The sequence below is a fragment of the Lissotriton vulgaris genome, chromosome 5 (assembly GCF_964263255.1).
Source record: "Lissotriton vulgaris chromosome 5, aLisVul1.2, whole genome shotgun sequence".
NCBI classification, from domain to species: domain Eukaryota; kingdom Metazoa; phylum Chordata; class Amphibia; order Caudata; family Salamandridae; genus Lissotriton; species Lissotriton vulgaris.
In genome coordinates, this window is record NC_141693.1 from 1,582,908,039 (window position 1) to 1,582,933,535 (window position 25,497).

The 25,497-nt window shown below is 44.0% G+C and overlaps 1 protein-coding gene across 1 annotated transcript in view; it reads right to left on the reverse strand.

The window, feature by feature from the left end:
* CIROP (ciliated left-right organizer metallopeptidase) overlaps positions 1 to 3,168 on the reverse strand; it is a 163,787-nt gene extending 160,619 nt beyond the window's left edge. Inside the window, exon 1 of the mRNA XM_086920427.1 lies at positions 2,795 to 3,168. Coding sequence (XP_086776553.1) covers positions 2,795 to 3,116 — 322 coding nt within the window. The 5' untranslated portion in view covers positions 3,117 to 3,168. The remainder of the gene's footprint in view (positions 1 to 2,794) is intronic.
* Between the last annotated feature and the right edge of the window lie 22,329 nt (positions 3,169 to 25,497).

A 25,497-nucleotide genomic window follows, 5' to 3' on the forward strand; every position in this document is an offset into this window, starting at 1 on the left:
CATTCAGCACCACCACAGCATCATTCAGCACCACCGCAGCATCATTCAGCACCACCACAGCATCACTCAGCACCACCACAGCATCACTCAGCACCACCACAGCATCATTCAGCACCACCACAGCACCACTCAGCACCACCACAGCATCACTCAGCGCCACCTCAGCATCACTCAGCGCCACCTCAGCATCACTCAGCGCCACCTCAGCATCACTCAGCGCCACCTCAGCATCACTCAGCACCACCACAGCACCACTCAGCACCACCACAGCACCACTCAGCACCACCACGCGCCACCCCAGCATCACTCAGCATCACCACAGCACCACCACATCATCACCACATCATCACTCAGCGCTACCGCAGCATCACTCAGCACCACCACATTATCACTCAGCACCACCACAGCACCACTCAGCACCACCACAGCACCACTCAGCACCACCACATTATCACTCAGCACCACCACATTATCACTCAGCACCACCACAGCACCACTCAGCACCACCACGCACCACCACAGCACCACTCAGCACCACCACAGCACCACCCAGCACCACCACATTATCACTCAGCACCACCACAGCACCACTCAGCACCACCACAACACCACTCAGCACCACCACAGCACCACTCAGCACCACCACTCAGCACCACCACTCAGCACCACCACAGCACCACCACAGCACCACCGCAGCACCACTCAGCACCACCACAGCATAACTCAGCGCCACCTCAGCATCACTCAGCGCCACCTCAGCATCACTCAGCACCACCACAGCACCACTCAGCACCACCACGCGCCACCCCAGCATCACTCAGCACCACCACAGCACCACCACATCATCACCACATCATCACTCAGCGCTACCCCAGCATCACTCAGCACCACCACATTATCACTCAGCACCACCACAGCACCACTCAGCACCACCACAGCACCACTCAGCACCACCACAGCACCACTCAGCACTACCACAGCACCACTCATCACCACCACAGCACCACTCAGCACCACCACAGCACCACTCAGCACCACCACATTATCACTCAGCACCACCACATTATCACTCAGCAGCACCACTCAGCACCACCACAGCACCACTCAGCACCACCACAGCACCAACCAGCACCACCACATTATCACTTAGCACCACCACATTATCACTCAGCACCACCACAGCACCACTCAGCACCACCACAACACCACTCAGCACCACCACAGCACCACTCAGCACCACCACAGCACCAACCAGCACCACCACATTATCACTTAGCACCACCACATTATCACTCAGCACCACCACAGCACCACTCAGCACCACCACAACACCACTCAGCACCACAACAGCACCACTCAGCACCACCACAGCACCACTCAGCACCACCACTCAGCACCACCACAGCACCACTCAGCACCACCACAGCGCCACCGCAGCATCACTCAGCACCACCACAGCATCACTCAGCACCACCACAGCATCACTCAGCACCACCACAGCATCACTCAGCATCACTCAGCACCACTCAGCATCACCACAGCATCACTCAGCGCAACCCCAGGTTATAGGTGTGCCATTTGCGAAAGTTATAACTATTGGCATTGTAAAGGACAAAGCTATTAATTTACCTATTTTCAAAACCAACACATAAATAAAAAAAATCGTCATTTACAAGACCAATAGCTCAAACTTTCCTAATGCGAGACCTATTGCATTGCAAATGCTTGTTGCTTTCATGGCACAGCTGAAATCCCAGCGTGGGCTCAACATTGTGTGATCCAGGGCAAATCACTTAAATCTTCTTGTGCCATAAAAAAAACAGGTTGCTTTCGCCTAAAACTTCTGCTTCTCACGTTAATGCCCAAGGGTTAAATTCGCGCTGTATGTAATTACAACAAACACCAATTACACCCTGCAGCTAATGAGCAGAACATGGACAAGAACACTGGGGCACTTTACATTGAAGAAGAAAATGATAGTTTACAAGGCTGCCTCGAAGCCACGCCCCCAGACTCGCCCCTCCCAATAAATTTGGTGAGTACCGGCACTTCTCTTTTTCCATTTAAAGCACTGCCAGAAAGTGTACTGAAGAGTGGATCTGAGGGTCTTATTTTTATATCTGATGCCATTTTTGAAGTAGGGAAAGTTTCTAGAGATTCCCTTTGAAGCGTTTGTCATTTCCTGCCTCCATGCCCTCGGTTCAGCCTGACAGCAGGCACAATGGACTAGTGTGATTAAAAGATCCCAAAGAGTTATCACGTTTACTCAATGGGTACTGAGAGATAATGCTACTCCGTTAAGAATCAAGAAAGGCCAACCCAGCCTTTCCATCCTTCCAAGGTAGGTAAATTAGTAGCTTTTGTTATTTACATCAGTCAGAAATGGATGATCTACGAAGTGAAAAGCTAAAAACATAAGTTATAATGTACTGGACAAAGGGTTTTTGGAGGATCGCAGGCAGGTGAGGGTAAGAAATGACCTCATGGCACCAGGACAAACTTTTCAAGTCACAATGTATAGTTTTTGGTGTGCGGACTAAATTGGTTCTACTTATTGGATCTGAAACCACAACTTCCACAATGCACTGATTTTATAAACATAACCCCACGGATAAAAACAATACCCCTGAGACAGCAAATTATCTAGTAACTCTAATCACAGCATGAAAACTGACAATATTTTATGAAATTAGAGGTGAGTGACACGGAGGGGGGGGGTGAATATATATATATATACTTCCGTCCGCCCACTGCCAGGCCTCGAGGGAATACCTTGGGCGCCTCATCCACTCACCTGCCAGTGCGCGTGAGATCCTGGAGGTGGCCTCCTCCACGGCGGCCTGCAGCCGGGCGGCGGTCTCTGGGCTCAGCCGGGCGCTCTCCGCCGGAACGTACCAGGCCCGGATGCGTATAGGGAGCAGTGGGTCCGGGCTGCTCGCCCGCCGTCCCCTGGGAGGGGGTTCAAGGGTTGGGGCTCGGAGCACGGGGACTGCAGACTGGACATCGTCATGTATGCAGCGAGCCCTACAGGGATGCCCAGCGAGAACAAGGGAACATGCCAGCAAGACTAACCAACCGTGCCGAGGCGTCACCATGGTACCATTGACAACAAGCATTCTTGACCACTTAGCCCATCTGTCGCTTTCATCCCCACATTTACAACTTCCCCTCGCACTCCAACACCATTACATCTCCGCCTTGATTTCGCGCCTGCACCCTGACCCCCTTAATCTGTCCCAATACTCTCACACTCTGACCTCTAACCCTGCATAGTAATTCAGGCGCCTGTGTCCCTGTGCGGAGACCTCGCTACACCCCCAGCCCTGCTTGAACTGACTCCCTTGCTCTCGCCCCCCTGATCAGTAGTTTCTTTCACCCCTCTAACCTTCCGCCTCTGAGTTCACCCTTGCCCTGTGCTGTGATCCTTTCACCTTTGCCCTTGACCCGTGCGCTCGTCACTGTTCAGTCCTGCACTCCATCTTGCCTGCTAGTCCTCCTCCTCCTGTCTCACGTATGATTCCGGTCTCGTATGTTGCACTTCTCCGCTCAGCGCCGTGCGGATTCCTCCGCCCCTTTCATCCTCCAACCCCACCTGGCAGTCCCTCCCCGCTGAGTCTGTGTCCCTCTCTCCCGTTGCCCCGTACTCCCGCCCTCCTTGTGGTTGGCACCTCGGCCCTGCCTATCTCTCCATGGCAGGCTCGCCTGTTCTTTGGTGTCTCTCGGTCTCTTCCCGGGAGTCTCCCCTCTGGCAGCCGCTCTCTCCCTGAGCTCTCCTGGTCTCGGGTCAGCGGACCGGTCTCCCACCTCCTGGAGACATCTCTGGACACACGGCACAGAGGCAGGCGGCGTGAAGACAGGGCCAGGAAGTTAATAATCAAAGGAGTGGTGGGCCTGCGTCAACCCCCCTCAGAGCGATCCTTAGTCATGCAGGAAGTGGGGGTCCATGCTGATCACACCTTTCAACATGACGAGCGGGAACAGGTGCGGCTGAGCCGAATGCCCTGAGCAAGCCTCAAAACCGAGTTTAAAACTCTTTCAAGAGCGCATTTATAAAAGCGTCCAAGGCGCTTCTACACACCGCGGCATATACAAATAAAAACAAACACGGCAATCCAAGCATATGACAGTTATAATAAACGTATACTAACTGTTTCCAGGGCACGGCCAGAAAGAACGACTCGCACACAAACTCGGTCTAAAAAAAAAGCCTTGAGGGACATTTTTATAGTCGCTCTGACCGTCGCAGTTAAGTCTACATAGCGTTCGTGTGAACTTGTCCCCAAACACTGGCATAGATAGATACGTTTCATGCAAATTGTGTGCAAAACACTTTACAGAGAAAGCGTTAGTAAATACAGCAGCCACAACGGTTTCTATAGCACAACCCAGTAAACTACACAAAACGCATTTCACCGATTTAAAGTCTCACGAAATCGGTCCCCCAGATACAGAACATCTAATACTGAAGTACTTAATCCAAATAACGTCATCCACGTAATTTTTAAACAAAACTGAAACCTTAACCTTACAGACAAGTCCTGTCGGTCACTTTACTCACACAGCGCCTGCCATGGGAAGTAGCTTGGGATTGCAGAAGCAGGCACTAGGAGGCTAAGCTGCAGTGCTGGCCCTGCAAACCCAGGGGCAGATTGATCAAACTCTCATGCAGTAAGCCACCTTACCGTTCTGCACTGCGGTAAAGGGCAAGAATGGGATGTATTTAACAGTAGACGGTGCATTCCTGTCTTCTATTTTACAATGTGCTTCCTAGCGCTAATACAGGCACCCTTGTTCTGTGGTGCAAGGGGGCCTCTGCTGCAGACAGGATTGTTTTTGTGCCGGAAGGTGCCCCTTCCTATATAAAAACAATCCTCTATTTCTCCTGGTTAGGCCTCCCCTGGGGATGCGTACAGGGCTCGAGTCGGGGGTACCACGCTGGTGGACGGCGTCCCCCCACTTATATTACCGGAGGGACGCCATCCCCCCTGCCAAACAGCTGGACTTCACTCTTTGGCCTCTCTGAGACGAGGAGCTCAGCACCTTTCGTGACGTCACTTCCGGTCGTGACGTCACTTCCGGTGACAGCGTCCCCCCACTTCTTTTTTTACGACTTGTGCCCTGGATGCGTAGCATTTTGACGCATTCCAAGGTCTACCAGTAATGGTAATTCTGGGAATGCGCCAAAATCCATGAGTGGGCGCCTGGGAACACCCACCCTCCACCCATGGGATGTCTCCTTGAGCGAGAATAACGCAAGGCAGCGACATGAGCTGTTTTACATTACTCTAGATTTATCAAGCGATTCAGGGCTACACAAGGTGAGCCGTGCGTGGCTCGGTAAATCTGGCACAAGGGCATCCTAACACTATGATGAATTTGCCCGCAAGTGCGTTAATGTACCGGCCGCGGAGATGCACGCCTCGTCTGAAAGGAACAGGTCAGACAAGCATTTACAATGCAATTGGTCTCGCCTTTGGGACCTTGTATGTATTTAGCTATGCAGCTCATTAGCCTGGGTGCTGACACATCTACTGTTCTTTAATGTGGAGAGAAATTAAGCACCAAACTGTGTGACATGCCAGGAATGGGAACACATGGAGAGAAATATTGCCTTTTATATAGAAATTGTATAGTCCAAAGCTCTGTTTTTTATTAATATAAAATCGGTGTCTTTGGTGGACATATTACTGAAAATACAAGCTTTGAAAAAATATTATTGTCTATGGGTGCTCATGGAAGACAATTTCTATGGACTGGAATCTAGAGAATGCTAAGATAATTCTGATATTTTACTGACCTCTGCTGGTCATTTTCTATCAAGACAGTTAAATAGAGGCAGTTGAACAGAAAAAAATGTCCCTAAGTGGAAGCAGACAAGTCCTAGTGCTGATCTCCAGAGCCCACAAAGTACCTACACAGATAAGTATATGATAAGTATATACTAAAGTATACACAAGAGGTCTCAAATGCTCGACCTAAAAAACTGACGGCCCATTCGGCTCATTTAGAGTCAGATGCACCATAAATATTCTTTTAAGAAAGCCCCTGTTGGCTCAACCTCCATCAATGGAATACTTCCTCCGATGGCCCAACAGTGTCAAGGTAATTGGGGAAAGGACACCGTCTGCCCTGTATAGGAGAGGAACAAATCAATGGCCCCCACAGACAGGAAAAGAGTCCTGGGGCTTGGGGGTTATTAACTTTTTATTTTCCAAAAACAATATTCAACTTTAGGGGTTTGTTTTTGGAAAAAAAAAAACTTTAAAAAAATGTAAAGGCCATTCATTGTAGGTAACTTTTCAGACATTGACAGGAACCGCTGTGGCGACTGTTATTATGAATGCACCTAGTTGCCTGCAGTTCCAGCAGACAGCTATACATTTGGCAGGTAGAGGGTCCTTGGTAAGGCAGAGGTAATATCTGTCCTCAAAATGCTAAAATCCCTAAATACTGATAGATTACCGCTGCTGAATTAATACACAAACTGAGTAGCTCTTGTCTTGCATCTCAGTAAACCCGCCCTAGAGACTAATGGGGCATGCCATAAATTCCCTTAAGTAGGCCCTGCACGAAGATGACGTCTCATTTAAATTAGTATGCTTGCAAAAGATATTCGAATAAAGGAGTAATGAAATAGAAGTATGCCATCAGCAGTGTATATAACGTACACGCACAAACACACCAATTACCTTAATCATATTTCTCACTTCCAGCTGAGTTTTGCAGCTTGAAACCGCGCATTATTTAAAACGCGCTGTTTTATTTTAGCATTATTAAGTAATATTAGCTCATATGCTGACTAACTGTGTCTTGTAAGAAAACCATTTCCCCTGTGCATCCCAGACCGCATCAGTATTGGATGTTGAAACGTCTGCCATTAACTGGAAGTGATATATATAAACACAGAGCAAAAAAACACAGAAGATGCATTCAGTAAACAGGTAGACTTTAAAGTGATGTAGTTATAGGTTTGCGCGACCCTCACTTTAGTTCATCAATGTATGTCAAATGTATGCTGGGACTTTCTGAGACATGTTAAATATGCCTTACAGAATTAATTGAACTTACATTCTTGCCCCATAAACCAGGAAACATCGGAGTAACTGGCCTTCAATATTTGTTAATTTTCTTGTTTTGGAAAGTTTGCCGCTGATTTCTTTGTAGAAAAAAGTGCAAAGTATGTGAACGCTTATGAACGAATTCTTTGTGAAGAAAGAATCACTTGTCACTGAGAAAGCTAAAGGGCTCATCCTAGTTTAGATTGTGACATTCAGAGTGACAGGTGCACAGCACAACTGACAGGAGTAAATACCTCCACATGTCGAAATGGAGCTGATTGACAAACACATGTGAATTTATACACCCCCCTCCCGTTGGCGCCTATTGTTTCCAGGCCCAATTTACACCAGGCTGGCATGATATTATGTGTGAGTGAGTAAATGGATTTCTGAGTGTAAATTCACGTTTAACACTACAAAACACGAATTTAGACTAGAGTCTAGCTTATAGCCTGAAGTTTCACGTGCAAATGACTTTCTGTTTAGAATCCCCTGGTCCTAAATAATTTGCTATTGCGACGGCAAATGAGTGTTTTACTATGTTCAAGACCTCTATTGTGACTTGGAAAAGTGATTCTGACAAGTTAAAAGGGTTTTTGCGACCCTATCCCAAGCGTAAATAGGAGGGGGCTCTTCAAGATGCATCCACAATTGAATGTATGAATGAATATTTTGTGACTGCATTTTATCCCACACCATTGATCAGTTACCAACACTCGAAGTGGAGTGATAACTGATTCGCAAAGGGGAATCTGTGTTGGAAGGCTTGTTTCTGCCCACAGCAGGCCTTCTTTTCTACATTCACAGCCATTCATGGAGGGTCACAAAATGCCACCCCCACCAATATTCATCAAGCAGCAATTATTTTTCCCCTCTTGGTATATTCTTGAAACTGACTCTGATGTGTCTGGTTAGAATAACAGCTGTATCGCAAAATGAAGGAAAATTTGCCAACCAGTTAAGCAATGTGTAAACCTCTGGGTTGCAAAATGCCCTTACTGCAGTGCGCGCCTCATACCATGGTATCAGCGCTTTTTGAAAACGAGAGTTCTTCTTTGGACACTGGACAGTAGTTGCAGCCAAGAGCCATGCAGGATGTGGCATAATGTTCCCCGGTTTGCTTTAAAGCTCTGGCCTTGATTTACAACTTTTTTCTTAGCCTGACTTCAGCTTGTAAAAAATGTTGCCTGATTTGTAAAGCGTGAAACGCGTAAATGCAGGGAATCTATGTGTTTTTAACCGTGTCTGCTCTCCTGCATCTGACTTTTCCTTGTCAGAACAGTTAATTCGACTGATACCAAACTTCCTACGGTGTTTAGGTGCGTTACATGTTTTGCAAATGGGCGTTATTATCCATAAATCTATTAAAGGCGGATCTTACTCAATATATATGTAATTTCAAGATGGAGGAGCAAGTGACCTTGCCTCTGTCCAGCGACACCCATTATTGTAAAGCAGTAACCTTGCAACTATCCAACGTGCCATGGCTTTAGATTTGTTGGGTCATTAAAGTCAGTCACTTCAACATTTTTCCACTGATGGATTGTACTGGACTTCAAAGTTTACCTTTCAAAATCCCAATTTTCGCAAAGAACCTTGACATTCCATTTTTCGAAAAACAGACCGGTAACTTCCAGCGCAACCAACAGGAGAACACTGCTTTAAATGCCCCATAGATTAGAACATGGCTGCATTCTTTATGTAATCTGCAGGCTCTCCAGGGAAATGAGCTATGGTCAGGTTTCATTTTATTTATTAAAAAAATCAGGGGCGTATGTACAAGGAAACAGCGCATCGCGGCACTGCAGCAAATTTTCCGGCGCAGTGCTGCGCCATTTCCAACAAGCTTGCCTCGTGAGCCACTTGCTGGAGGGAGAGGGAGTTGATTGCAAGTGAAACTGAAGTGGCAGTATCACCAAAGAGCGGCAATCAATTTTAACAGTGGAAATCAGGCATACACTGAACACTAGAAGGTCAAGCAGCCAATTCACTTATAAAGGGAAAGGGTATACCTGGATACTGTTTCAAGCACTACACATATGTATTCTTGTAACGGCTGCTGACTCCTACGTCAGGATACACAGAAAAGGTCAACATATTAGACCATCTCATAAGTCAGTGTATATTTTGCAAATGCTGAAACAATGATTGTGTATATCGGGCATCATGCTACCAGGTGTAAATCGTGTAGAAAGAATTGATACAATAGTAAAGAGCACCTGCTGTCCACTTGTGGTGGGCCATAAAACTTTACACATGAGGCAACCTCCTGTACATGCTGGATCAGAATTTGAACATACTTGCTTTTTCATCATGATACGTGAATATATTATGAAAAGGGGATCCGAACTTCCGCTATGAACTTTGTGTGCTTTCCACAGTGGTGATTACAGATTTACAGATAGTAACTAACGTCAGATTGCAAGACAACCAATCTAGCACATACCACTACAGTATATTGACAAACAGATGCTTTAGTGAATGCAAAACACTTCCCTTGTACAAATATAGTCTCCGATTGAATGCAGCGTTTATAGAACCTGTCCCTTCAACACACATTCACCACCAGCCACGCATGGGAGGCTCCGTACAAAAGAGGGCTGTAAAGGATGCCACTCCCTTGATGATAATGAGGAGATAACCGCAACAGAATTTGGCCAGCCTGTAAATAATGATCACGCCCAGAGCCCTCATTCATGCTCTGGAAGAAAACAGGGTTACTTTAGGTGATGAGTTTGTCAAGAGTTAGGTTATTTTTTTTTAGAGAGTTTTAGTTTCCTCAGTAGGTTCTACAGTGTTGCACTGCTTCACAACTAGGCTAAGGCTCGACATAACCACTTAGTACCAATAAGCAGATAACACTCCACTTTAGGTGAAGTATTTTAGCATCAAGTAATACAACGGCGCCACCTGCTGCACACAACTGATATGACAAATGGAGAGTTTACCCAGCAAAAGCAACAAGCGCGGCCACGCTAATTACTAGCAAATGGCTCTAGCGCGCCACTGCTCGCTCCCAAGGTGGATGCCGTGGCATGCACAAGTTTGTTAAAAGTGCAGACCGATTGCAAAAGGTCATCTCCTAGACCAGCGCATGCGCTGCCTAGGCGAGACCTAATAATGACAAGCATTGGCATAGCCAATAGGTCTCGCCTTTGGAACCTTACAAGTATTTAGTTATGCAGCTCAAATCTTTGGTGCAACAACATGAACTGTTGCATGGTTAAACAATCATAAGGTCCCAAAGGTGAGACCTATTGGCTATGCCAATGCTTGTCATACCATGGTGTCTCACTTTGGGCCCAACCACCTCTGGCCTCAATATGGCATTACCTGATCAGGGTTTCAACCTATATCCCCTCTATGGAAATGTAAAGCAACTGCTAGTGTGGGGGAAACAACAAACACTGTCTTTGAGGCTTCAGGGCAACACTTCAAAGTAAACAAAGACCTCTTGCTCCACTAGCAGGTAAAACTTTGCTTCGTCTGCACACCTGCCATATGGAGAAATGGGCTTCAACAATAAACACTGGTTCTTACTGAACAGTGCTCTGTTCTGGAGATTCTAGCAGGTATTCCAGATATTCTCAGCTGTTGGAAGCCACAAGGAGAAAAAATGCATGCAAGTTTTGGAGGCTCGTGAAAAATGCCATGGGAATTAGACTGCCAGTAGCATAATCCAATATAGCCAAATGAGTATGGGTGGTCTACTTGCAAGGCAGGTTTATAGGTGTAAATGCGCTGCCAGCAGAATTAGATACAGGGAACACAAAAACGGACATCATCTCCCACACATCACAACATTCTTCTGACTGGAAAAAAAAAATCAATCTGGAAATAGTCTGTCACAAAAGTAATTACGGAAGGTCGCATAGATGAAACACCTGACCTTAACGGCTTACCACGGGCCATCTACAAAAATATGCAGTATTGGGCAAAATGTCTGTGTCGGCTTTTCAACCTCGTTCTTCATCAGGTGATCCCCGACAGCTGGCGGGGCTCGTGTCGCACCACAATTTACAAGTACCGGAACACTTCTTCGCCATCTAACTATAGGCTGGTCGACCTGATGTACATTACCCCTGATTTTGTTAATGTTCCACATATGTATTGTATGATGCACATTACCCATGAGAATGTTAATGTTCCACATATGTAATGTATGTGGAACACTAACAGTGTGTTCGCTACACATCACTTAGTGCAGTAGTTAATTAATTACATTTACACCAATGTGGCACTCTGTGAAGCAAGTAAAAGTTACACAGGACTAGGTTATGATATTTACCAAGAAATATGGCAGGCATACACAGAGGTAAATCTGTTTGAAACACACGAGAGTGGTCATGAAAGAAATCTAGCATTCCTGTCCCTGTTGCTTTGCCCCTTCGTGCACATGCGCTGTTTCTAGGGTTTCGACTATAAATGCACATGACGTTTGCTGAGTGTTTTCCTCACAGGACACGGCAATCAGGAAACAAGATAAGGTGTTCTGCTTTTTTCCAAGTAAATAACCTGAAAAATGGTAATATTCTGTAGGGCGCTCGTGTGGACATGACCTCAGCATTTCTGCAATATAATTAAGCAGCTCCTACTTAAAACAAGCACGAGCGCCTCAAGCAAGTAGGGGTGGAGGGAATGCGGCAGAGAGCAGGGACACCCAGCGTTTCCCTTGCGGGAGCGAGCGCGATAAGTGCTACCAAATGGTGCCGCTCGCTCCCGCAAGGGAATCGCCAAACGTGCATGCGTTGCATTCAAAGCAATGCAACGCGTGCACGTTTTTGCCCTCAAAACCGAATCGTTTACAAGAGGTCTTTTTACTATGTAGCGTAAGTGCGCTGCGTAGGCGAGACCTAAAAAAGCATCTGACAGCACCATTCCTCCTTCTCTGGTGCACAGTCGTACTGGTCTGTTGCCAGAGCCTCTGGAATTATGCGGCAGGGTAGGGCCAAATTAAGTGGTAGGGCTGAGGATAATATGTGGCAAGTAAAAAGCAACATTATTTTGTAATTTTTACACTTGCTGACATTGTCTGGGCATTGACTGCACCTCATAAGTGCCGGGTTAACACCCAACTATAGCACTCTGCACGGAATAGGGAGGGGTGGCATGCATGGCATTGACTTTGGCAATGTGACACCAGCTACATACCGCATCAGTCAAGTTCCCGTATTTAGAATGCACCTTAAATGTTGATTAAAGAGAAGAAAGTTCTAGTAATACTCAGCACCTGCTGCAGTTCATGGATAATCCCGCAGGGTGGCAGCATAGGCCATGCCAATGCCTAGCCTGAAAGCGGCGCACGGACGCTCAACAATTTATATGGGACCAAAGCCAAGCTAATGCTGAATAAATCCATCATGGACAGTTGCCCAAAACTACTTCAATCCTTCGGGTAAACCGATTGTAAAAATGGCTTGTTTGCTGTACAGTGGTAGATGCTTTATAGCACCAAAAATACCACGTTTTAAATTTATGACACACAGTCATAAAGTGCATTATTTATCCATCATGGTACTTAAAGTTGAGTAAAAACTAGGAGCAGTCGAAATCTGCAGTGCTCGTGTTTGTTATGCAGACAGCACAGATATCCAAGTGTCGGGCAGACTTCTAAATCATCTGCAGATATTGAACATTTTTGAAATTTCCCACAGAATTTCTAGTTTAACCTGAATTTCCTGGTAAAGAGCAAGTGCGCAGAAACGTAACAAAGGAATGTCCAAAGTGAGTGTCCAAAAAGTGGCTTTCTATTACAAACCAGTGACACTGTAAATTTCGGACGAAGGTATTCAGTTATTTTAAAGGGACTACCCAAAGTAGAGATGATAAAAACCCAGTTCAATTTACCCGAGCTGCGTCATTAACAATCACCAACAACAGGCATTCTGGAACGTTGTTTGTTTAATGTCCTTTTTGGTTTTTGAGACATCATTCACCGATGATCAATTTAATAGAAACTCATATGAGTTGACCCTGCAGAGCATAAAGCACAGACCAATAATGTTTCAATGTATTAGATTCCTCAGCATTTAGAGCTTTGAGAATAAATACTTTGAGCCCGATAGACAAAGAAAGTTATAAACTCATAGGTTTACTACCTTACATGGGTGTCGATTTAAGACTTTCCGGACAGTTTGATTACAGTTACGTGTACCTTTCTAATTTCAGGCACTGCTCTTAGAAACATTAATATGACTCTGCAGTGTTCTTTCAGCAGATTATACCTCCTTTCTTTCCTAATAGAAATGCGAAACATTTTTCCTGCGGATTTAGACCGTCTCTAGCAATAATAACCCGTTTGTATTTGAACCTGTTACTTGCAGGATGTATAGTGCTCTCTGCAGCAGGTGGTCGTGTTGATTTTTTGTACAGCCCTCTACACCAGCCAAGAGTCCATTTCAAATGCTTCACATGGCGCAAGCGAAGGAAGAGAAGAAAAGGAAGGCTCGGGAGACAGATGATGGACAAACATTATGGCAGATAGAGAGGGCGGGACATGATGCCATCTCAGCGGGAGGCAGCTTCAAAGCCGAAGGGAACCTTTCTTCACCCTCTGCCAGTGTCAGATTTGTCTAGGGGTCTTTAAGTCTCAACAATGAAGGCTGTGACGCCGAGTATATAGGCGTTGACTGTGGCTTGTGTTACCTATGGGAAGCAGATGAGATCAAACATATAGGACTTCTCCGCCTCTCCCCAAGCTTCCATGGTCATCCCTTTGTATATGGCTGGCTCCCAATGTCCATTGATAACTGAGGGCTGAAGAGCACGTCCTGTCACTGGGCCCTTGCTGGCCATGTGCAGTGGTTATGTCTTGATCAGGGCCTAGTGAGGCCCACAAAGGCTCCGTTCCCCTGCTGAGACGCAGCCTCACGCCTGGGACTGCTGTAAGGAGGGTTGATGCTCTGGGCTCCCTTCTTCACCTCCAACCGCAAACAATTCCATGTGGCCAAGCAAATACTGGACAATGCTTCTTACTTGGAAGATTCCATATACAAAGGAAGATTCTACTTAAAACAACTGCTAAAATGTTGATTATAAAATAACGTTTTGTTAATAATTATTTTATATTATTTTCTAATTACCAAATATATACATTTGAAAGATTTAAAGTAATTTCCATAGAGTATTTAAAATATTAAATTTTCCTAAAATGTATCCTTTTCACAGGTTTACCTTACGGGGATCTTTCCATTGCACTGAACCTCAGCATATTTGTTATTTTTGTTTTTAAGTATATGTTTTATATAGCTGACCAAGTGCAATAAAAAGTGTGGGAGCTGTGATCCTGTGAACAGTTGGTTCAGAGTCAGTAACTGTGGGGACGGGGTCAGGCACGTGGCTAAAAAGAAAAAAATATTCTGTAACTATTCTGTTGGCCTTTGAAACTAGTGTTTTAATGCATTGTTTTGGTAGAAAAGCTCAGCGGGATAGTGCGATCACTTCATACGTCTGTGTGTGTGACTGAAAGGCCATTGGGTGAACTGCAAAATAGTGAAGTGTATTTGTAGTCCTATGATGTCCCAGAATGCTTTAGAAAGCAATATGAAATTATATGTCATTAGTTTAAAGAATGTATTGCATACAGTTTAAAAATGTATGCAACAAGGTAGGTTGCACACTGGATAAACAGGCTGCCACAAAATGTGCAAGATTCAGGGTCCAATTCCCAGAGGTAAATTTACATGGATAAATATACTCACATGGAAATTTACTCTTGCACTAAGGTGTAAATCTACACTTTTGTGCTCTTCACCATTTCCAAGTGTGGGCTTACATGTCATCACTCCCTAAAATGAGGGGCAGAGATATGTAGGAATTTATGAATGTAAAGTTACTACTTATAACTTATCACAAGTAAGTGGATATCACTGCTACTGATATGGTGATCTCCATATAGGAACATATAGGGAAAATGAATAAAGCTTATAGTATTTTAACATATGAATGTGCAATAATTTAAATAAGGTAAATACATTTATTTAAATTATGAATAATATTTCTGAAATATTTTTTTTTAAAACTTCACCCCCAGTAACATTTTTTATTTACTATGCATCATACTCGGTTGAAAGGTTTTAAAGCTTCATTTAATGCTTACATTTTGTTTATTACATTTTAAAATAATAATGTTCTGACATTAATCCCAAAAAAATCTCGGAGCACTCAATAAATCACTGTTGAGGCCGCGGTATCAACTGTACTTTAATTGCTGTATCCAATTTTAGTCCACACATTTGAATCTACAAAATAGCCCAATTGCCTTGCCAACACGTGTTTTGTCTGAGCTTTATCCTGTCACAGCAGACCTCCTCAGTGCTATAACATAAATATAAATGCATTAAAAGCAGTGGAAATTCTAAAATTATGTAGAAAGTCTAATCACCAGGGTTTATGACCCAAAAGGACACCAAACTCGTGCTACCAGTGTCCCAAAAGATGTGAAAGAATAATTAAATTTTTTGGAAATATGACAAATACGATTTGATAAAGAAGAACGGAGAAAGGAAAAGGTATGTCCAAAAGGATAGTTCCCATGCTGTAAAATTCTAGGTGATGGATATATATATCTTATGCCAAGTATATTGTGAATCTGATTACATTACGCAACCAAGAGTGAGTTTACTAGTAAATTGGTAGAGAGCCAATGTCAAGCAATTTAACTGACCTTATTCATGAATTTATTCACATATCAGACATGTTCTGCGTTGTCGAGTATCTCTGCATTCAAATTCCAATAACCGTTATCAAATTGTGTCACTAATACTTTGTCACAAAAAATAACCATGAATTAATTAGTCTGGGGTTCTATCAGGACCTGCCCAGTGGCAATAAAGTGGTATCAAAATGTCTTACCTAAATTACTGTATCCTGAAGTATGGTCCCGTTATGTATCAAACAAAATCTGTAACAAAGATCTATTTGAAATTAAATTTGGAAAACAACTTTTTTCCACAAAGGGAATGATCGGGTGGCTGTTCCTCCTCCAGAGCAACATACAACTAATGAACATTTGAAACATGAACTTTTAGACAATACTATCAATTACACTATAATTGATGAGTGCACCGATGTACATAACCACCATTTCTTGACATTGTTTCTGAGATTAATATATATGTGGTCGCTGGTGGGTAGTTATAAGTAGGGCCTAGTTTCCATAGGAAAAGCATTTGTTTCGCCAATAACTTTGGCGCAGTTTCATGAACTTCATGACATTTTCAAAATTAGTACAACGCTCAGTTCAGCTGCTGTGTTGAAACTTTTGGGCTGATCCCTCATGCGGTGGACAAATGAAAGGGGGCGGGGTCCTAAAATGCATTTTTTCCAATGTTAATTTCCATTGAAATTTTAAACACAACAGTAGCCCGAACTGCTGGACTGTACTACACCAAATTTAGCACAAAGCAAACTCTTGGTCTAGAAAGCTTGCATTTTGTTATTTGGTGTAGATCGGTTCAGTAGTTTTAGAAATATTAACCGAAATCCAAATGTGCATATCTCAGGACTTGGACCCTACGTGTGTCTACTCGTGGAGGATCCACAGACACACGCGCCAAAGTTAGATTCTGATTAGCTGGCTGCACCTTCACAGAAAAATTGCTGCCACCATTTTATTTATCAGGAAAAGGTCCCCGGGGCTTAAAAGTTGCTTCTATAGTGAATAAAGGGGTCGGGTGACAGCTTTCCTGATCCCTTGTGCATGTGAAAAATGAGAAGTAAGCCTGTGTACTGGGTAGTAAAATGCCTGGAATGTTTTTTTGGGCCAAGTGCGAGATCCACAGATGCGTCGTGGGGCTCAGCGCAGCCCCCGTGTGAATCCGCAATGGATTAGCGGAGCTCGTGCCAATGACAAAAAAATATGTAAATATACTTCCACAATTACTCTTACAGCTATACACACACTCTCACACCCACTCACATACCCATACACTCACACTCACACATATACCATACAAACACTCTTACACCGATTCACATACTTATACAGACACTCTCACACTCATACAGACACTCTTTCACCCAGTCATATACCCATACAGGCCCTGTCACACCCACTCATACAGTCACTGTCATCCCCACAGTCACACCCATACAGACACTGTCACACCCACTCACATACTATACAGAGACTCACACACCCACTCACATACCCATACAGACACTCTCACACCCACTCACATAGCTATACAGAGACTCACACAATCATTCATATACCCATACAGACTCTCTCAAACCCACCCACATATCCACACAGAAACTCACACGCCCACACTTGTACAAATACAGACCCTCTCACACTCCGTAACACATACAGACACTCTCACACCTATACAGATACTCACTGCAAAGTTTATATCCATACAGACCTTCACATCCAGTCACACACACAGACAAATAAACACGCTCTCAACCCCTCACATACCCATACAGCCAGTCTCACCCACACTTACACACATATGGACAATCTCACACCGTATTACGTACCCATACAGACACTGACACACCCACTCACATACTCATACAGACATTTTCACATCCACTCACATACTCATATAGACACTTTCACATCCACTCACACACTGAAACAGAGACTCACACCCATACTTATAGCCATACAGTTTCACAGCCACTCACATTCTCATACCGGCACTCTCATATCCACTTGCACAATGATACAGACACACTCACACCTACTTTTATACCTATATACATACCCTAAACCCACTCACAAACCCATACGGACCCTCTTATACTCACTTGCATACCCATACTAACACATTCAGCAAATCTCATGGAAATTATAAACAAGCCTTGGCATAGCCAAAAGGTTTCGCTTTTGGGACCTTATAAGCGTTTAGCCAGAGCTATTGGCTTTGCCTGCGCTACCAGTCTCTGATGTCAGTCTTTTCAAAATTGGCACAGGTGTTCCCACTTGTCTCTGGAGGTGGGTGCACTACCTTTGATGGAGGTTAACCCTGCTGTTGTCACTGTGTTTGGTGAAAGGGAAAGGGCTTAGGTGAAAAATTGTTTTTTATGCTCCTTGCCGGATGAGTTCAGAGCTAAGAGTTGTAGAAATATTGCCAGACATCAATAAAAAATGTAAAATGTCTGATAAGGAGTATCTTTCAAAGTAACACAGGAACAGCCACTCACAGCTTTAAAGGTTTCCACATCACACGCTACTGCCTCTTTGTTGTCTCAACCACCTTGATAGTTGGGAGATAAGTTTAAATAGACAAAAAAGTTGACATTTTTAGTGCCTGTCACTTCTGGTCTTTCAAAAAGATTGACCTTTGGAATTCCTTGCCATGAATAAAGTGCAATTATCAGTTACTATCAAGCGCTGCCTTTGTACCTGCGACAAAACTTTCCATTTTGGAAGTTATCTCACTGTAGGTGTGTCGCAGGGTTTCCGTTCTCTCACAGAACTGTGCACAGAGATCTAGAACCTGGGTGAGCCAGGGTGACCCACAACTCACCTATGTTTCAGAAATCCCCTTACCTAGCTAGCTACAGTGTCGCATCGGTAGTATATACTTCCCAATGTCTTAGACAATCCAGAACATGAACTTAGAATACCTCAGGTATCGTGGAACACATGAACACTCTTTCGTTATATTATCATTCCAAACCGAAACTGGGAGGCAATGAAAACACGTGCAAGTTTGAAATGTTTATTTTTCAATGCAACATTCTCAAACGCAGTATCTTGTATAATATCAACATACATATTATAAAAATCAGAGTCAGCAGCATAGTCACTAATCCATAGTAAGCAAATGGTGATAACATATTATGATGCAAAATCTATAGAATTCTGTATCACCTATATTTCGCGCACCCTAATTAGCATATTATATTATATCTAAGAAGGTCTCATCTGGGCTCTTAGCTGGGCGGACCCATACCTCGAATTCTCAGTAGGAGGAGATCACATCAACAGCTACCAGCTCTCAGCATGTCCAGCATCAAGTGTAACTTCTCATTCCCTGTAACTGTATCTTGAACTCACGTAAAGCCAAAAGTTGGCACAAACATTATTTGTGTTATGACTAACGTAGTGCGAGGATCAGGCCTGCAGCAACCTTGTGTTAGAGTGTGCAGTTCTCAGTGTGCAGACAGTTGTACCAAGTGTTCCAGGCACGACTGATACCAGTACAATAATATATTATTCTCAAATAAATCACATCTTTCGTCTAGGTTAAAAGCTGTAATAACAATTAGGTGTCGTGTGCAAACCGAAGCAGAAAGAAAATATGGCGTTTAAACATTTAATAAGCACATGCTAACTTAACACAATATATAGAAACGTAATAACCATATGACACCCCCCCAATGATCCGAGGACGGTTAAAAGAAAAAATATAAGCCAATACTCTAAGAGAGGCAAGACATGAAAGCAGAGTTCAATGATATCGAGCCAAGCTAAATGTATGTAAATGTATGTAAAATTCAAAAACACAAAATTGTATGTATGAATGCCTATAGTGGCCACACAAAATATAAAAGACGATCATGAGGCCTAATTTCAACTAATAGGCCTAGAACATGTGAAAAAATAGAATGTTCGTATCGAAATTGGCACCATTCAGAATTACTAAAAAGTCACGTGCCATAATGATGGAAGTATTTAGAGTCATTCCTCGTTGAATGAATATGCAAAATAGGTAGCTACAGCTTCCAACATGAAATCACTGCCATCATCCGAAAACAGTTCAGCCATCCAATTAAGCACGGGAAAGAACATACGTGCTCCTCCAGCACCGAATCCTCTAGCAACATCAGAGGACAACTCAGTGGGTTCTCGAGAACGCTCTGTGCCAGAAAATCATGCGCCGCTGCGAATATGTCCCACTGACCCATTAGTCCATGCATCGCTGCCACAGCCATAACCCTTTCGCCAGAATAGACCAACTCGTGAGCCACTACGGGGTACATCAGCTGATCAAAGTTGACGTCAGGAGAAGTCGGTAAACAGAGACACAAATCAATGGCCCAGTCGAAATCACAGCTCAGGCAATGAAACACAGGCTGGACACAGGTAAAATAGGAAAATCTGAAGGATAATCCAAAAGCCGTGCTTAAGGTCGCAAGCGGCAGGGATCCATAATAATCAAGCATCCGGTTGCGAAACTGCATCAGTAGGGGCTGAGCGTTTCCTTGCGCAGGATGGGCATCCATGTTTTATAAAATAAAATATCACCAGAACGCCTGCAGCCAAAGCCAGCAAAACAGGAAATCCGCCAAACAGACTAGCGAATATAGAATGAAAGAACGCAGGGATAATACCAAATACTTTTTCAAATGTAGTCACGAGACCACTGCTAACCATTTTAAAAAAATGAGCGAGGCTCGTTGTGGAGGAGGCATTGAAGATCTGATGAACCAGCTCGCAAAAATGAAACGGCAAATCAGTACTTAAAAGTGCCTGTACTTCTGTGCGTGTGTTTGCTATGTGAAGGACATAAGTTTCACGGGCAGAGCTCAGGGCCACCTGTTTTTGAGACAAAAGGGCTCTTATACGGCCTAAACCATTGAACTCAGCTCTCAAGGTTGGTATTCTTGGCCAAATTAAAACTTCTGAATTTCCATGCGTGGGTGGATACAACACATTCTTGCAGCAAACCACCCTTTCTGACACGGTAACCACATACGCGATACCAGCCTCTAACCCACAACAAAACTCGTTATTCAAAAGCAAATAACTACCGTTGGACAACAACGTGAACGTGGGAACTATTGCAGGAACTGGCGTCCCTTTCAAAACACAGGCCAAATTAGGTTTGTCCTGATTACAAGAACCATGCAGCTGGATGTGTCTGCATATTAGTGAGCGGTCAGGCGACTGTGTACATTCTTCACCATTCAGATTCACTTCATTTCCCTCCTTAAGGCATCTGTAAGTGTACGGTAAAGACCATGTCTCATGGAGGAAAGAGCTGCCTAATGGTTCATATCGCCCAATGGCAATATATTTCATACAATTTGTAAATTTATACAAAGCAAAAGGTAATGTTATAACACCATGAATAAGCCATGTTGCTGCAGTCACTTCAGCCACCGAAAATGGCAGGGATTCCAATTTTTCAATATGTAACATAGAAAATGTTGCATCTCTCATTGACAACATGCGCTGTTTTTCAGTCAGATTAAATGGGGCAAATAATGATGAGACGTTCATAAAAGTCCATGGCACTCGACCAGACTTAAGAGTCTGTAGTGTCCACGCAAACTGCATCACAGAACGCAATTGATTTTGACCATGATATAACACGGACACTTCATCATGTACAATGTCGACAACAGAAGACACAATATTATTTAACGTGTAAATTCGGGAAGAAAGCGTGTTAATGCTGTTATCAACAACTGCAAGCACTTTCTCTAAATTAGCTTGATCAATAGCTCTCAGGCGTTTAGCAGCCTCAACCTGGGTAACTTTCCAAATTTCATTGTAAATCGTATACAGCCATCTTTTAGATCTACCTTTAGCCGGGCCTTTTATAAAATCGTTCAAATCCACATTATCATGTAATTGAGACAGATGTAGTTTAACTGCAGCTAAAGTGGAATGTTGTAACCAATTTTGACACAGCTTCCCCACAGAATAAGTCGTGACAGTATAGTCTTCTTCAAAACGTGGATCGGGCCTGAGTTTTGTGAACCCCTCAGCCAAACCCATATAACGGCGCTGGCAAGAATCAGCACTCTTTTGCCATATCAGCCAACCCTTGGAATCCAAACTGGAAATGTTAAAAGACGAATTGTGTAAAAGAGTTTGCAACTCTTGAATGGAGGAACCAGTGAAATTACCCCAACCTGTATATTAATTTAAATCTGGGATGGTCGGTGTATTTAATTTTTTAGAAGTAGCCAATCCAAAGCATGTTGTCTGGAAAATGGTCGAATTTAAAAACAACATGTGATTCGGGATGAGACATGCACGGTGCAAAGCCTCAGTGCCTTGTACCTGCCAATCTTTGGTACCCCAAACCGATTTAAGGTCAATTGTTCCTTTCCAGAACTCGTAGCCATCTACAGCTAACCTGTCTAAAAAGGACTTCGAATACAGCAATTTTGTATCGGTAAGTCTAACTTTGGAAATGGGCTTTTGTGTCATTTTAAAATAAAATGACTCGGGATTAGACTGATCAAAGTCTGTAAAATAGGTATATTTTTTCAAAAATGTATTGGAACTGCTACTGAATGGAGCAGGGCAATGTTCCCATTGTGTATAATTTACAGCAACCCTCCTGGAATTTGTCTTATGTAAAAAATGATTACCATAGTATTGAAAACAAAACAAATCACCATAATTAATAGAATCTGTATACAGATCCTCAGCATCGAAGGCAGCATAATACTTCAAATCCGAGAATAATGCTTCAACGGCCTGAATATCCCAATCATCAGAACGTATATTTTGTTTAATCACATCTCCCATGTTTACTCTAAGCACATTTGGAACATTAATCACTTCAGTAGGCCCATGTATCTGAAACCTAACCGCATCCCACACAATCCCATCAAGGACAGGCCAAGCAGTAATGTTAACTGTATTTAAGTTTCGTTTCAGTCTGTGCGCAGAATGTGAAGAGGAAAGAGGGGCCAATGTTCCATTAAGGTACCGAATTCCTGTTCTTTCTTTAACGTAGTGACCATCAATCAGGCGGAAAAAATAAAACACAAAACCAATTGACATAAAAAGATAGAATGAAAATAGGATCAACCAAATGTATGTCCAAGGCGGAATTAAAAAATGTTTTTTAAACAATGTGGCATATCTTGCAATGTTTGTGGGTTTCTTTGAAGTTTCCGAAACAGAGTCAAAAGAGAATCTGGACTGGCCTGCCAAACGGGTCTGTAAATCAGGCATCGATAAATCAGCAGGATAAGTGTAGTTTAGCTCATCAATGTTAGTATCAGGAATAGTATTTAATAAAGGACTGGAGATGGCAGGCATCTCGAGGGACACCTCCTGTTCTGTACCAGATGTAATAGCCAGCACAGAGTGCCTCACCATGGAAGGACAGGATACAGCCGGTGTCATGCTATGAAGAATCGGCCACCCTGTGTGTCTTGACATTGTCAATAGAAATAAATCTGTTTTCCTTACGACCTGGAAGTGGTGGTAAAATGACTGTTCTTGTACCCTTCACTCCAAGGACTCGAACTGGTGCTCGATACGAGGGACCAAACTCTTTGTTGTTATCGATCTTCTCTCGAACCAGTTCTCCAACTTGGGGTAGCCAGCCAACTACCGGGATCTGCAACGCATCATCCGATGTGGAGGGCAAATGTTCCTTTGCAAGACTGTCTCTGGTCTTTTGTAGATTCTGTAAAACATTGCAATGTTCATCTACGTCAAAGGCCCCGGCCTGGGCCTTGTAGTCCGGCCCATCAAGGTCAGGTACATACATCTTGATACCAAAGAGCATTTCGTATGGGGTCCGCCCACCCAGAGACCTTCTAGGGAGATTATTAAGCGCACGCTGCACGCCTATGAGGTGGGCTAACCAGTTACTGCCAGTGCCTATAACTCGAGCTGTCAAAGATTGCTTTAAGTCGCGGTTCATTCGTTCTACTACACTATTACCCTCAGGTCTGTAGGGACTCGAAAATTTGACTTGGACCCCCATCGAAACCATAGCATCCTTATACGCCTTAGAGGCAAACGCCGGACCCTGATCCGAATGGAAGGTACCACAGGCAAAAATTCCCACAAAGACTCGCAAATCCTTAATGACAGTACGTGAATCAGCGCTCCGATGCGGCCATACCCACACAAAGCGTGTGCATGAATCAACTGCTACTAAGATATACTTATACGCAGTATCAGAATAAAAATGGACCGCAGTGATCCAAATAAACACATCCAAGTGGTTTATTCGAGATGTACAACTGTGTCTGAGGCGGACGCGCAGCAGTCGAAGGTTTAATCTGCTGGCAAATGTCACATTGAAGAACATATTCACGCGTCTGTTTGTACAGTCCCCGCCACCAGAATCTCTGTTGTAGCTGAGTTACAGTGGCCGAGACGCCCGCATGCGCAGACGCCACACCTTCATGTGCCGCTGTAATCAAAGCAGCTCTGCGATCCGAGTTGGGAACTAAACGCTCGCCAACTTCAGGGATTTTCACATAAGGAACCTTATCGGGACTTAAGTGGTATGTGTGTTTAGAAGGGAATCCCGCAGGATATTTACTTCCCTTCTCCGTTGCAGCTACAGCTGCCAAGATGTCATCATCTATTTTGCTTTTGGACCTCGTGACTGCTGCAACTAAGTATTTTGATACCGCTGACTTCGCTGCTTCATCAGCAAGCGAGTTGCCAACAGCGTGGACCCCCACGCGCTGATGACCGAGAGTATGAATTACAAACACAAGTGACAGCTTCTCTTTAAGTTCCGCCACTCGGACCCAGATCGTTTTATGTTTTATTGTGCTACCTTTGGAGTCACAAAAATCATTCTGAATCCAAAAGAACAAGTTTTCATTGTAAGACTGGACACAGTAGTAAGAATCACTCACGATCAAAGTCGTCACACTAGGATCTGCGTACTCTAATGCAAGCATCAGAGCACGAAGCTCTGCTAATTGTGCGGTGCAGTCACCAAGCGTCTGCGTGTGCACGACACTGGACTTGAACTCATCGTTCACCATGGCACCGACCACAATGGCGCAAGCGGAAACGTAGGCATGTTTAGAGCCATGCGCAACCTGCGCTGAACCATCAGTGTAAATGATGCAATGGAAATCCTCCAACGGCCGCATTGCTAATGGAGCAGGATGAACAAACTCATACTGTAAATATTCCTGTGACCGTAAAGTGGCATCAAAAATAAACGTGACATCCTGGGACGTCAAGGACGCAGCCCATTGAATCCACCGAGGGTGCAAAGCTTTGGAATTAGGTACACTGGCTTTCGTAACCGCCTCTAAGGCAGGACACGGGGTAACAACCAACATGCGCTTTCCTTGTGACAGGGCACGTTCCTTAAGAATTGCCATCTGTACAGCCGTTAAAACTTTCTCCACAGTGGAAAAACGCAATTCAGCCGAAGTGTACAAGTGTGACTTGTAAGCAATAGGTACTGTATCACCTTCATTAAAAGTCAGGTACGTGAAACCCACCGCCCCAGGGATAATCCTTATCACCAGGTTGGTCTGGTTATCACGAGTCTGTATGTATTCAGAAGCGAGCAAATCAGCCTGCAAAGACTGCAGAATGGCCGAATGCTCTGGCAGCCAGCATGATTTGGAAAAAGATGGTTGTATCAAAGCATACAAAGGCTTGATACGCTGGGCATATTCCGGAATGTACGTCCTCCCGAAATTCAGAAAGCCCAGAAGAGATTGTAATTTTTTCAGTGTTGTCGGAGAGCACAATTGTGCGCATTTCTCCAGGAAATGGGGTGCTAAACCCTTCCCTTCATGG